Consider the following 16,159-nt stretch of genomic DNA (forward strand, 5'->3'; position numbering starts at 1 on the left):
GTGTGTGTGTGTGGTGGTGGGTGGGGGCGCTCGGCTATCACTGGCTAACACACTGTCGTTGGGTTTGCGATTACAATGTCACACCATCAGGCTGGCAGAAGCGGAAGAGAGTGAGGGATGGAAGGGTGAAGCGTTAGTAATGGGTGTGATGGTGTTAGTGATGAGTATCAAAAGTCTCTCCTCGTTAACTCTCACTAACCAGGTCTATCAGGGTAGGCCCAGTCCCAGAGAATTCAATTTAAAGACCCCGAAAACATATATTTTCAATCAGCAATGGGGTCCGACAAGAACTCACTATTGTTTGCCAAAGTTAGAAAAGATTTGGTTATTTTATTTTATTTTTCTAGCCTGCTTTTTTCACTGTTTTGAAGAGGGTGGGACTCAGTTGAAAAGGGTATCTATTTATAAGAGATAAGCAACATTTAAATTCAAATGTGATGACAGTTGTGGTGCTGGGACTACACCCACACAGTCGTGATGAAGCAGATTAGCTGAGTTTACCTACAGATGATAAATCCAGTAATTTTTAATAATATAAACTGAAATATGAGGAAAAAGTACAGCGTAATAAGTTTGAGGGGCACTGAGGTCCATCTGTGTAAAGTAAAGCAGGTGCAAGGACACTGTAAGAGTATATACAGAACAAAGACAACACGTGAGTGCACTATACAAAATATGTTCACTAATTACTGCACTAAGGCCTTAAATTTTGCAGCCTGAGCACCTGCTGATACCCTGGATCAAACAAAAACCAGGTATATCCACTGCAATGCTGCTTCATTAATGTAAAGAGCAGCAGTGTGGACTCGAGCCGAGTGCTTGGAAATGCAAATGATGCAAAGGCTTTGGTGCTGAGACGCTCTCAAGGTTGGGATTTAATAAAGCTGCTCAGAGACGGCTCATTAGCCCTTAAACACTGTACGTCTCTGATCTCACGCTTCAAAAATGACGGTAAAGGTTCTTTGCTGCAAATGCTTCTTAAAACACGAATCTATCCCATTACATTTCTTTGTGCTCGTTGTTCACATGACCGGGTCTCTGGTTTGTTCTTCATGGAGGGAGGAGGTGAGACTTGAGCTACTCCACTCATGGATCAAAATAAATATCATCATCATAAAGAGAAAATAAATCATGATAAACAAGCATCATCAACATTCATGCCTCATATATCCACTCTCAAGATAACCAGGACTAGTATCGGATTTTCTTCAGGTAAAATATACATCCTGTATCTATGAATAATAACATCCTAATAGCTTCACTTTTTTACTAGAAAAATAGGTATCATACTATCTCCCACAACAGTAAACATATATGCATCTGGTATAAAATCTATGCTATACTTTATATTTCTATTAGACACCCGTTCTGTTATTAGCTTAGCAAGCTGAATCTCCTTTGGAAGTGTCCTAAAGACTGATCTAGTACACAATCGCATCCATTTGTAGATCATTTAAAACCTTTTCAAACCAAATGGCCAGGGATTTGCCTGGATAAGACAAAAAAAACAAAACACGGGTGCACAATGAAAGTCACAGATTGCCACAGTTGGAATCGTAAAAGGTCACAACAAAACCAACCACCGCCACGCTGACTCACATCAAAGTAGTCAGCGATCGGAGCTTCTTGCCTCAAAGCACCAGCAGGGAGGAAACAAAGCAACTGCGGTTCAACATCCTCTGAGTTCAAACAGCGCTTCCATTCTGGCTGCTACACCTGATCTTCACATGACAGCACGAGGAAAGCCAGAAATGTGGGTGCAGCTTTTGCACGCTGAATAGCTTTCTGGCTGAATATGCGACGAGAGGAAGACAGCAAATATTCTGCACCTCAATCACTGTGCCTGTCCATCCACGCCTTCACATATTTCTTATGATATTTCTAAATGTCAGCTGCTCTACTTGTGACCCTTACCGCTGCTCTCTGAGATAAAGACAACCGTTTTAAGACCTGGTGAACAGAAAAACAGGGCCAAACCAGGGACTTTAAATAGGCTGATGACTCAAATAGCGGTTTGACTGGAGGCACTCTCACGTGCTACATCACCAGCTCGGCTGTCTACAAGGGCTGGGGTCAAACTCAAACATCTCAGTGCTAAAACCATCTTTGGTCCCCGGGTTACGACAGAACAAAGAGGACGTTAGCACCAAAAACATTGTCGGGATAGGCCGGTGGGAACATGAATCCAAGAAAAGAACGGAACAGGCAGATTTCTGACGAGACGAAGCTCACGGGGGACATTAACAGCACGTAAATAATTAATCTGGAACAACATTATGCAGATTTTAGACACAGAAGGACGAGGACACAGAGAGACACAGAGGACACTAAAAGACAAGTGTGAGAGGAGGAGTGTGTGAGGGGGCACGAATACATACAGGTTTACATTGTATACAAAGTACCAAAGGCAACAGCAGCCCCCATGCAACAAGACAGAGTCTGGGGCATTCTTGTTTTGTAGCCGGTAGTGGACAAGACAGGTGGAGTTATATACTCTAATATAAACTTGTGGAGAAGGTAAACTCCACCCACCAGGAGCACCCCTGGTTATAAAACGAGTATGCCCTCAAAGTTGGCCTCTTCTCAGAAGCACATATAAGGCTTCAGGATCCAATAGAAAAAGACTAATAGATACAGAAGTAGCAAAAAAGACTCTCTGAGACTACATTTTCCAGCAGCCTCTCTGGTTTAGGGTGTGGTCCCCTAGTTCTAGGGGAAGAGGAGGAGGAAGAGGAGCAAGGGGTGTCAGACAGAAGCTGAGTTTCCATCCAAGAATTATTTTTCCAAATTATAATGCATTAAGTTATAAAAGATGAACACATGGTGCAACTTTTAATCAAATTTCCAACAAACTGGTTTTCAGAATTACATTTGTTGATGAAACCATCAGGTAGGATGGTTTACTTTTGTTGCACAACACAATATGTGCATGTTAATTGGCGCATTAAAATAATACCAAGTACATTCCTTTAATTTATGTTTTTTCATGTTTAAGAAAGTGTTTTGGAAATGCCAATAGAACATCCTTCCTCATCTGCACTTTTATTTTTTCACATTTAAAGGTCTCGCTAAAATTTGTTTGACATTTGGATGGAGATGCAGCCGCCGGGATATGACAACAACACACAGGCGTGTGTATCTCGCTCATTATGAAAAACATCTTTGACTCCTGACATCCGTGTCCGTTCCTGCTTTGTTGCCTCTAGCCGTGATTCAGCTGTGGCCAACATTCAACGACTGCCAGCCAAGTCAAGCAGCCAGCTACAGTTGGGCTTCGAATATATAACAGATAAATACTTATATATTATATATTATATTATATATGTTTTTAAATATGCTTGCTATATGTCCCTTCCAGTCATTAAGCGTGTTATATAGGACTGGGTGGATATATTCCCTTTCCCCTATGGCAGTATTGTAGCATTAAGGCCAAATGTGGGCTGAGTCTCACTAGTCTTTTATTCATTCTTTGTGGTTTTCTGCTTTATTTCCTCAAACTCAGAAGGTAGACAAGGAGGGAGGGCAGGGACAGATGAAGATATGTTGAAAACAATTCCGCCCCAATTTTAATAGTTGATTGTGTTCTTTTCGTATTTACAGCATAAAGCAGACCACAGCAGAGCATTTTACTTATGTTCATTGTTTATGTTTATCCTTTTGGGGGTACAAATTGGCTGCTGTTTGCTCAGTTGGAAGAATCCAATCGGCTGCTTCGTGCCAAGGCCAGAAAACAAATCAATCATTCCCACAGGAAGAAATTAATCTAAATTGAATCAAACATTTAGTGGTAATTTGAGCCCGAAGCATGGGAAGGGTTTCCTTTCTTCCAGTCACCCTGACAACAATTGAAATAGATTATTTAATGGTGCATATCAAACCCACCACTGTCAAAGGGATGATGAAAGGTTTAAATGTTAAAATGTAGGATCTATTTTATGCCCCTGACTGGCTGTATCAAAGTTTAAAATGATCAGATGATGCCTAAGATGTTCCTGATTTGAATACAGGCCTGGCACAGAATATCATTTGTTACAAAGAGATATTGTTATAGCCAGTCACAATTTTATGTCTCTAATACAAGATAGCTCATAAGTCTGCCGTATCCCCCAGGCCTGACTGACTGGGATGTCCCAGTCCTCTACTCGACCACAGAGAGGTTGCTGTCGAGAGGGGCTGAAGGGAGGGCGGGGAGGAACAGTGCATCTCTTATTTGACCAGCATGCTGTCATTACCTTTACAACACACATACACAGTCATGAACGAACAAACATGCGTGCCGACACCACCCGACTCTGTGCAAGGTCCACTGCAAAAGACTCACACACAAAGAACAAGAATGCTACATCTTCATTACTGATGTAATCAATACTTAGTGTCCCAAGTTGTTTTGAGGAGTATTGATTGCTCAGCAGAAAGGGCCGATTAGATCGATTAATCAATGACCCCACTGAGTCACTGGGATTCAGGTTAAAAAGACACAATAACACTGAAACTGCAGATTGGGCAGTCCAGCAAAATGTGAACTCAGCTTACTTGTATTTAAAGCTGCACTAGGCAATTTTTTTTTATCGAAAAAATTAAATAAAAATCAAGTTGTCGATGTTTTATCATCCTTTATCACAAAGTACAGCAGCACAACAGAAGGTAGTTTTATCTGCACTTACTGAGGGCTCACTTTGTACAAACCGACATCATGTTATATTATTTATACCTCTCTCTGCAACCTAGGGCCACCAAAATGCAATATTGCCAAGTGCAGCTTTAAAGTTAAGTCACCGCAACCTGTCACTTTCACATCTCTACATTCATAGGTTCATACTAGAGATGTTCACACCCAGATTTGGTGTTCGGATCAAATATATATATATATATATATATTTCACCAGCTAAGCATTATCAGGCCTCTCATCTGTGGAGAAACCCTCCAATGAACAGGAGGACCACCTACTGAACAATATAGGAGTCAACCAAAAGCTAATAAGACAACTTATAGACTTATAGACATATAGACATCTGTTAAAGTGCATTACAGGTTAGGCAGTTTTCCTTGAAAACTGGCTAATCAGGCTAATTAGGCTAATTTGGAAACCAACCTTTGATTTTAAGGGAGTGTTGAACAGAAACAGAGGAGACAGACAGGAAAGACAGAACAACAGATCACAGCATAGATGATTAGGACAAAGACACATGGGCTAACAGACAGACCCACCCTAATGTAGGGGCTAGACAAGACAGTTTACGTGGTGTAATACTGAGACCTGTTAGGTGCTTGTATATCGCAGCAGGTCTCCACTGTGGGGGCCGTAATAAAAATGCTGGAATCCAAATTCACCCTGGCTAAACTGCCAAACATCCATGTGTGCATGCTATGTGGAAAGTATGGCCATCACAATCTATTCAGTCATTGGTCTCTATGATTTTGGTTACAAGGTGTACTGATATATTTCTGATAGTACACTACTGTGGATATGAGATTAAGCACACCTTTCTTCCCGGTTAATCAAAATGGTCTGACTCCAGACCCTCCCAACACACACTTCTATGGAAATAAGAAACTCAATAGCACAGTTGATGAGTGCAGAACTCCTCGTTGGGCTGCTGTCCCAAATTTATGCTAAGCCGTACCCTAAAACCAGTCTCTTCGACTGTCTGAAACCCTGCTCCACCACAACTGTATGCTCAACTACAAATCTGAAGACTTACAGTACGGTTGTAGCCACATTAAGGGCTAAAATACTCTGGAGTGCAGCCCAAATTTTTGAAACCAAGAGGTGGTGAGGGTTCATCAGGATTCATAATCATTGTTTCCTGCTGTCGTCGTCCTCCCCACCTGTTGCTGCGGTTGGATGTGTGACAATGGTTGGTGCTGGCCTGGCACTGCCCGGTTATTTGCTCCAGGAGGTGGGCCAGGCGGGAACAGCCGCTTTGCCCATGTTGGTAGCAGCACAGGGACTCCACACAGCTGAGGGCCTGCGTCTGGGTGGCTGATAAAGACTGGAGGCAGGAGAAAGAATGTGAAAGGGCAGAGAAAGAGCAGAAGGAGAGGGTGAAGTGAAAAAAGAAAAGAGAAGGAAAGAAGTGAGTGAAGAAAGAGGAGAAAAGAGAAAAAATGAATACCAACACAATACACGTTTGCTGTCACATTCTGACAGGATGATGGATGACTGGAAGATGACATATGGCATGCTGTCACAGCAACAATGATATTACAGGGAAAACATTCAAAACATGCCACACAAAGGGCGGAAATGTTGCAAATAAATACGGAAATCATAAAACCTGTAAAGAAATCTCTGAGAAAACAGATAAAAAAGCCCAAACTTTTAAATCAAAATGTTCTGCAGTATATTTTGGAGTTCTTGCAAAGAAAGGACGTTAAACGTGAGTTTCTACAATGGCTTTATTCGAGGTTTCTAATAGTGGAAAGTCCAATCAAAGATCTGGGACATCCAGCCTACTTCTGTTTTGACATAAGTAGTGAAATCTCCAGCGTGATCATACAAAATACATAATACGAAACAAGACGGTTTCATCATCATCTATCCAGTTTGTATTTCATACCAGTATAAAACTACGAAACACTTTCTGTATTAATGTAGAAGTTGACCTGCAGTGCAAAGAAACCTCTCACTGTCTAAATAATAAGACTAAACATATACTTATGACTAATCAAACCTTTCAATGAGCTAGTGATGCATTGGTAGGGAAAACTGAATGAAGTTGCTGCCTAGAAACCTGCAGGATCAGGTAGCTCTGTTCTGTCTCTGTGCTCTGAGTCAGCACCCAAGAGAGAGACAGTGTGCATTGTAAAAGAGAGAAATTGAAGAGCAGAGAGACCAAGAGGATACAGAGTATGAGGTTACAGTTGGGTAGTTTGCATCCTGTACCCTCCTGTTCTACAGCATAACAGGAAAACATAATTACAGATTAACCTCAGCTAGCTTTAGTGACCTACCTGGTTCTTATGAGTCCATAAATCAATTTACTAATTCTTAAGATTAAAACTTAACTCTGGGCTACAGCAACAATTCAACTATGGAAAGTTTTAAAGTCTCCAGTTTCTTTTAGCAAATGAAGAGCTATGTAAACATTAAGATGCTTGGTTATAGTTTAGAAATATCTGCCTTTTTTTAGCTGTGATAAAAAGCTGTGAGGTGTGTGACCTGTGTATTCCTCAGTGCTTTCGATTGTGATGTTGCTGTTGTTAAATTTCTCTGCGGCAGAAATTGGAGACTGACTGTTGGCATGAAACCAAACTTCTGCTTCTTGGCTGGCAACAGCAAAACACAGACAGGACAAACTGAATATGATTTATCCTGGCAGTGCCAGGTGTGCCTGGATAATAAATGCATGGTGTCGCTCTTCCTCTATCAGAACATACTGCTTTTGTTCTCGTTTTCTGTAATACAACAGTCAGCCGCCAAAGCAAAGAGAGAAATTGAGGTTGGAGATTGTGATTATTCCAAACAGAAATGCAGTCCAAACCACAGTAAATGCACTGACAGCGGCCAAGACACAGTTGTAGCCATGGATGGTAATGTATCCTAGACTAGTGTTTATCTGTTTGTGAAGTGTCCTTGGCGTATCTATGGTGGTATGACCATGGGTGATAAAAACTGTCAGCTTTTCATCAACTCTATGACTGATATTGCTCAAATTCATCTACCAGTAACCAAGTGTATCAATTTGTGAAGCAGCAATCAGTCATCACAGGGCTTGTAAATCAGAAGTAATGGACGGCTTGAAGTTGAGGTCCTGCAGTTTGGCATGTCATGTTACAATAAAACTTGTTCTTTAGTGTTGTTTTTAAGGAAAATGAACAAGAAATTTCCGAGGAACTGTTTGGTGCAAGCAATTTTTTAGTTCTGGAAAACCAGCAGCAACACGATGCCCACAATAAAACCAGCCCAAACGTATTATTAACAGTTCTCCTGTAAACTGAGGTTTTCCGAGAAAACGATGCCCGAACTGAGGGTTTCTCGTAAAAGGACCAAGGCTTAAGTGACAGCTATATGGGTGACATCATGACCTGGCTGATTCACTATATTAGATAGCTACAGAGTTCAGCTGAAGTTGAGATGTCGCTGTCATTTTAGCACAATATCATGTTGTTTTTCCAGAGTATCTTTGGCAAGATCTTTCAGCGTAAGAAAATGTAATGATCTTGGGTTTAAAGTATGACATACGGTTCTTACAAAGCACACTGTGTAAAGAAAACAAAACACTGAAAGCCTTAAATCATAGAACAAAAGAGAAAAGAACTTAAAATTGTACACAAAAGGGATTATATGAGATATTAAATACTTACAAGCAGACTGATATATTATTCAGACTTCAATATGGAGTATTATTATTGAGTATGGCGTGATTAGATGGTTAAACAAAACTACAGCAAAGACAATGGAGTCAGCATGCCAACAGCATTCTCTCGCTCTAAACTCTGAACCCAGATCTGATCAATAACAGTGTGGGTTAAATTGAGACCGGAAAAGGAAAAGATGGGGACAATCATGTTTGGGTAAGGGAGGACGGGCTCAGTCATACAGGTGTAGGGATGGATGGAGTCATTCATATAGGAAGTGGGACCAACAGGGAGACAAACAGGAATAGTCTTTTTACACATGAAGGGAAGTGCATGGGCAGCTGTGTACAGCCATGGGTGAATGACTGAAGGTGCAGGTTGCTTTAACCAAATACAAGGGCATATGTGACTGTAGCTGTCAGGGAGGTGCACAGGATTGGCTGATCCTCAGGTGAAGCCAAAATGCTGGGGCAGTGACAGTACAAAGGGGGACAATGGGAGTGAAGTATGGTACTACCTAGGGGAGCAGGGGTCTGGGCCGGGGGCAGCAGGGGGAGGATAAGCAGCTAGCAGGTGCCAATTGTCCTCCCCTGGGCTCCGCTGGGCTTTAACAGGGTCATATTCTGTGCCGACTGAACCCTCACCCTCTTCCATCTGAAGGACACAAGATGCTTACAGTGAGCCCCGCTGGCTAGTCAAACAGCTCATCAGTCAGCCAAGTACACAACATGGCAACATAACCAGTAAAGCCAGCCTGTTAACTAACCAATTGCACTGCAAAAATATCTACATTAGTCATTTTGTCTCGTATGAAGTCTGAAGTTTAATGTATGTATGTAGTTTCCCCATTTACCATTTTAAGAATTTTCGCAAAAAACAAAATATACATTTTGAAAAACACAATTATATTGATTGATTTTTAGAATGTTATTTTTGAGGTGATTTTCATTTAGGCAAGATTTTAAATCACCTCAAACCACTGGCATTATTTTAAAATTTGTTTCATAAACCTATAGACTCAATACAAGACCAAAAGACTGCAGATACAGTTGATTTCCAGTGCTGCTTATTTACCGACCAGCAGATTAATTAGTCAGTTAGTAAACAAGCGTGGAGTTAGTCAGCGCATCAGTCCAGGCTGCGCTGTAGGGGGCCAGTTGATCAAATTCCTGACCCTCTCTACAGTGTCCTAATACACTTACACATACAGTAGATAGCAACTGATATATCCAATAAATGCTAGTCCACTTTTTAAAGCCCTTTACAAATGACATCACCAACAAACTTCATCAAAGCAGAGTTGAGAGCAATTTTTTTTTGGCTTACAAGGCAAATAAAAAAAAAAAGACACCAATGTGCATCTCAGGACTAATTCCCCTGCGACAAATCTGAACCTCATTTTAATTGGGACTGGGAGATAATGATAAATCACGGCTTGAGAAGAGGTCCTTCAGAAAATTTGAGTGGGGTGATGAGGTCACCTGAGGAGGACTTTAATTTCTCACGAAAGCAGAGACAATTGAACACATTGGTGAGAAAGCCGGTTAGCTCAGAAATAGCTGAAAAATTGAGCAACAAATGAGCAGAAAGAAGCTGCAGGCATAAGAAAGATGTCTTGAGGGAAAAGGATCCTTCTAGCATAGATAAGAGCAAATCTATTAGTATCCAAAGCAATTAACCTGCTGCTGAATCTATCAGCTACAGAGTAGGCAAACAATGAAAAACCCAAGAGAGCACCCACGGTTCTTTTGTGATTACGTCCCTCTAATCTAATTAGGAAAAAAAAAAGATTGAAAGATACTGGAATTCTTTCAACAGAACTGAATACATTGCATTATGCAGCACATTAACATGAATACACGCTTTGATTTTGAACCTAGTAAGAGCATCTGGTGTAGTTCTAGCAATTCAGCAAACAAATTACTCAAACTGTGGAAATAGGATCTTTTTTTGCATAATGTGCTTTGTGTCCTCCCTTACCATGATGCACAAACACTTAAGATCAGGCAGTCTACAGTTTGTCTCTGCTCACTGAGTTTGTAGGATGGGACCTGCATTACCTACATTGTTAGTGACTTGGAATACACACTCAGTTGCCAGTTTTTGAGATACACAAGCTAAAACTATTGCACTTGATTCTACCCATGTATCTACTAATGCAAACGGTGTTTGAGCATCAAAATGGACCATTAAGTTGCATGAACATCTCTGTAACAGTTAAAAAAAAATAAATTAGTAAGCATTAAAACCTTTGTTAAGGCATGTTGTATTAGACTCCATTAGTTTTAGCGTGCGTAGCATGTGTATACTGGTGAAGTGTAATGTAAACATAGGCTATTCTTTTGAATATGAAGTAGCATTTTCCAGCAACAGCTACAGAACCATCCAAATTAACATGCCATATATCTGTAAGGGTAAAAATAAGCATGCATGCAGCAAACATTAGCATTGAAAAGAAATGAAACGCTCTAGGGCTGCAAGTAATAATTATATTCATTATTAAATAATCTGCCAATTTCATTATTTTTTTGTCTATAGACAGATAATCCACATGATATTTGACAATTACATATTAAAACGCTTAAAAATTGAAACTTTTATGCTACTAGTCAACACAGAGCTGTCAAAGATCAAGAATTATTTTTGGCGTCTGGTTTTTCTCCTTCACCAACGAGCTCACACTATTGTAAGCATTCCCTTGTAGGCTGTTTATAGTGAAATCTGCTATGACAGAACAAGATCTTCAAGTCTTCAGTCTAAAATATGTGTGACAATAACACAGCAGTGTCATGCTTCTGACAGGACAGCCTCATGCTGCTGTACAAGGCAACCCAGACCAGTCCAAGAGTCTGTCATGCAGTTGCGGTGGGGTATCAGTCTTGTTCTACGGGTCTGCTAAAACCATGCAGGTGGACAACTCTGAGGTGAGGAAGGTGTCTCAAGTGGTGAATCCAGTTTGAGGGTGTTGGTCTGAACATAGGTCAAGGGGGCGGACCATGTTATAGATTAAAGGTGTGGTTTTATGGGCTGCACCATGCGACTGTATGATGTTTCTCTTTAACATGAGCGTTGCATGCCAGACTGGTTGTACGACCACTAGCGGACGGTCAGGAGGCCGGTCTGACCAGGTGCCAGCGACTAATGCAGATGCAGGACTTTACAGTCAGAACAGTGTTTCAGAAAATGAAGACTTAGGACCCAAACTAGGGTTCCCTGTATGGCAACATTGCACATTTATAATGAGTGCCGGGGGAAGAGCAAAAATTAAGTCAATGAGGATTCCCAGGTGATTTGACATTCGCTCATTCATTCATCTGTTTGTTCATGCAGTGAGGGGGAGTAATGACAGTAACATGCTGTAACAGGCATGAGGGGTGGAGGTCTCAGAACACATTCTTTATGTCAGCCTCTCACTAAAATGCAACACATGCAGCGACTTATGCATTATCTCTAAAATATGTTTATTTCCCCCCTATCCCAATCACGGAGAATGCTGATTGGCTTGTTCAGGGCATGCAGTCACAGACATGACACAAAATAAACTGCTCCAACATTAACAGCACACATCTCTGCAGTGTACTGCCAGTGTTAGAAACAGGCTCAGTAGGACTAAATCAAGTCCAGACCTTGGAGAAAGAACATTTTAGTATTTTATGATCGATCATAAACAGGAGCGCTTTCTTCACAAAGCAAGGTTTTATACTTTTTACATGCTGTCCATGTTATGCTGCCTATGAGATTCTAACCCGAAATCTTAACCTCTGCATCAAAAATCTACAAGTAAGACTTTTTAAGACATTCTGAATACTATCTGACAGAAAACTTTTTAATTATATTGTTGGCCATATGTAGTGAAGGTTAGGTCTGAAAGTTTCATAACAAGTACAGAAAAAAAAAACGACCAATGAATTGTCAAGGGAAATCATGTAAAGTTGTGTTTGGTTTAGTAGATGCAAGAAGAGAAAGGTAGAGAATGTGACATGCTTTTGTGGTGCTAATCATATTCTGTTATGTTATTTTAAAAGTGAACATGCAATGCGAATAATATTACTGAATAGTAAAATTTAGACCTGTAATAACCCAGATTTTATACATTTTAACACCTTAATGTCAGATAATTTAAGACTTGTTGACTTTTCTGGAATAGGTGAGAAATCATACAAACAAGAAAAATGTGTGGTGGTTTGTAGAAAAATATATGCTAAAATGTTTGAAATATATATATATATATAATAAAGTTATATAGTTGGGACTTGAACCCACAACCTTTTAATCACTTCTCCCCTGTCCATTAAATCACAATATATTAATTTCTTCTAGTTAGACAGTGGAGAAGTGATTCAAAGGTTGTCTAGTGCCACCAGAGTTGTTTGGTTGACAGTAGTTACTCCTATGAAGTTAGACTGATAGAGATCAACTCTGGTGGGACTCGACCCACGATCTTTGAATCACTTCCTGTTACCTTTTTAAAATGACTCAACCAGAACCACCATGTTGTTGACTTTTTGGGTTAGCAATCTTTTTATTTATTCTATTTTATACGGTTTGTATCAGCTTCATGAGCCTTCGTCAACCTCCCACGTCCATCTATGGAGATTGACTCTGGTGGGACTCGAACCCACAACCTTTGAATCACCTGTCCAGTGTCTAACTAGAAGTCAAAATTGAAGACAATCAGAACATATCTGTTATTTCGGCCTTGTAACTCTGTGACTCTGTGGCTCTGTGGCGCAATGGATAGCGCATTGGACTTCTAGTTAAACATTGAAGAAGTGATTCAAAGGTTGTGGGTTCGAGTCCCACCAGAGTCGACCTTTAACAGGTCAATTTGATGAAAGGTCTTAAAAATAGAACAAATAAATAACGAGAAACAAAAATACTTCTTATAGGTTTCACAGCAAGTTCACCTAAATCAGCGAAGTTTTGTTTACTGGATTAAATCTTTAACAATAAACCTACATGAAAATGAATGAAAATAAACTTAATGAACAATATTTAAAGATTTATTATTATCTGTGTTTTATCCCCTTTTTAGCCCCAAATAGCTGCTCAGCATTAATTCTTTTGTTTATTGTTGAATTACTGTGGATTTACATTTGTCCTTTCGGCTGTAGAAATATTTCATCATGAGCTTTTGTTTAATATAATTACTTTTTACCTAAAATGTCACTTACACCCCTCTGGTTCTCAGAAATAGCTCCTCTCTTGTTTGCTTATGTAGATCAGGTCCACTGGGTCCAAACCTTTTTCCTTAAGGGACCCTTTTCTATCATAACTTTTTATACAATTCTCTGTCTCTCTTATGTATTTTTAAATAATTGTAAACAATAATAAAGACTTAATAGGCTTCTTTTTGTTTAATAAACTAGTGTTTCCTTGTTCCTGATGCTTGGCCATTGTTCTATTAGTCCAGTGGTTCCCAACCTGGGGGTCAGGACCCTCACTAGGGGTCGCAAAGCTTCACAGGGGGGTCATGAGGCATTCTCAATTGGAAGGGGTGTAGGAAAACGTATCTATATCTCATCGTCCTGCAGTAAAAAAAAGTATGCAGTTATAACAACCAAAGAGAGAAAACTTCCTTCAGATACTGAGTTCACTGTTTACTTTTTGTTTGTTATTTGCATTAAATATAATATGAAATAAATAAAATACGTCAGTTTACTTGCTGATAGAAAAGAAGAAGTTTGGTAACGACTGTTATTTACCTTTACTTTTACTTTTCTGCACAGAAATGAACTAAACACACTGATTCCAATATCGTCAATAAGAAGAATCATATTTTACCCAACATGCAACAGAAAACATGACACAATGGACTGCACACCCACACACACACACACACACTGACCTCCTCAACTTTCCGCCTCGATGCCCAAACAGCCTTTTGTTCTCTGAACTGACCAATGACACGTCCATTGTCCGCCTGTCCGCCAATCGCGCCTCCTATTGTGGCGCAAACCCGCCAATCGGAGCGCCGTATGTACCCCCGAACGGACCAATCAGCTGTCAGTACGGTCTATATGACACACCCACTTCTTTTTTTAACACACACACACACACACACACACACATCCATTCACTCTTTCTTTTGTTTAAACTTGTACATGAGTGTGTGTGTGTGTGACCTTTACTGCTACATCAGCCGCGACCTTTCTAATGACACAGAGCGGGAGCGTTAGACTCTTCTATCTGACGCAATAAGAGGAGAGAAATGACAGAAAAAGGGTCAAATGTTCTGTTTCTGTTGTCTTTGTTGATTACAGGATACGTTTCTTCGTTTTCACCAAGAAGCAGAAAAAGGTATCTACCAAAAACTGCCAAAGAGGAAAAAACCACATTGAGTTTTTCTTACTATTTACTGACTTTAAATGTTCTTTTAAGTCCAGGTGAAATTCATTTCATTTCAAATGTCAAAAGATCAGTTATATTGTTCCCCTATTTAATAATAATGCTAAATAAAATAAAAAAAAACTCCAAATTTCTTTGTATTGTTATATTAAACTCCAATCATTGGAGTGTGGGTATTTTTATTGACAACAACAATAAGTGTGATAATGTCATAATGGTGGTGATGTGACATTTGGTAACAGCAGATGTGTATGTTATTTTATTTATTAGGTTCATTTTCACCTCTTAAATACATTTGATATGAAAAGGACAATACATTATAATCACCATAATCACCACAAACAGAAAAAGACAAGTAACTACTTCTTAAAAAAAATTATATTGGAGGTGGTTTCTGATATACAGCCTTACAATAAGAGAGGGGAGGTTTTATTGAAGACCTCCAAGTTTTTATGATAACAGCCTTTTGACAGGAGAGCATTTCAGTCCGTGTCATGGTAGGGTGGGAGAGTGATTTGCATATTTGTATTCACCCCTATATTACTTCACCTTTATTTTCACTTCAATAATTCTGCTTCCACTATTGACACATTTCTCACATTATGTATAATGGCCATATTTAGATAAAATTTATTCTTGTTTTTTAAGCCCATCCTGGAGAGTGCAGAGCTAACATATGAAATCTATAAGATAAGACCTAAAGAACATTTTAAAATAGCAGAAGAATTGCAATGCAGAAAATAAAAAAACAATGGGCAACTGTGCAAACTTCAATGACACAAGTATTCTATGTATTACACGATTGGGTACAATTGAAACGCAGAAAAAAACGTTCCGCAAGTGTGAAGCTGGCTATAATCGAAAATACGGTGCCGGTGTTGTAAAATATCAAACAAGTTTCCTTTACTTGTGTCCATAAGTACCCAAAAATACCTTAATCAAGAAAGATTATAGAGCATAAATGCTATTTCTACTCCTACTTTTCTTCTCTATCCCCTTCCTTTCTCTCTCCTCACCCCATACTTCGCGCCCTATCTTCCCCTTATCTCAATGCCCGCACGACCAACCCGACGACCGACCGTCGGCAGAAAAGCAGTCGACTGATCAGATCGGCTCCGTCTCCTACGAGACGGGTCAAAAAAATGCTACCTAACACATAAACCGACGCCAACTGGAGCGTAAAATTCTGCGCATGCGCCAGGCGTAATACGTCCCCAATATCAGCAGGCGGCATGCTAATCTTTTTTTTGTCGCCCAAAAAAGACATTGTAAAACAAATGCTGTGTCTCAGTCATTGTTTCATCTAAGAGAAAGTGTTGGTATTAGTATGTCTAATGAAGGATCGTTATGGTTTGACTACTGCTGAACGGTAAATACGATGGCTGTAATGAATCTTAAGGTATATCTAGCGTTGTTAATACTCGTCCCTTTCCGGTATTATACTCGATGCACTCATACCCTGAATATTTCGTTGGTCGGACTAGCACATTCCAACCAATCAGATCTTTT

The 16,159-nt window shown here is 39.8% G+C and overlaps 1 protein-coding gene and 1 non-coding gene across 2 annotated transcripts in view; one reads left to right on the forward strand and one right to left on the reverse strand.

The window, feature by feature from the left end:
* Positions 1–16,159, reverse strand: part of atp11b (ATPase phospholipid transporting 11B (putative)) — a 54,172-nt gene that overhangs the window by 5,260 nt on the left and 32,753 nt on the right. Inside the window, exon 29 of the mRNA XM_035652864.1 lies at positions 5,831–5,994. Within this exon, the coding sequence (XP_035508757.1) occupies positions 5,831–5,994 (164 nt within the window). The remainder of the gene's footprint in view (positions 1–5,830; positions 5,995–16,159) is intronic.
* Positions 13,022–13,113, forward strand: trnar-ucu. Its single transcript is given in 2 exon segments — positions 13,022–13,058; positions 13,078–13,113. It is a non-coding gene; the product is annotated as a tRNA-Arg (tRNA).

Source organism: Morone saxatilis, unplaced genomic scaffold (assembly GCF_004916995.1).
Source record: "Morone saxatilis isolate NCDOM2014 unplaced genomic scaffold, NCSU_SB_2.0 Contig12, whole genome shotgun sequence".
NCBI lineage: Eukaryota > Metazoa > Chordata > Actinopteri > Moronidae > Morone > Morone saxatilis.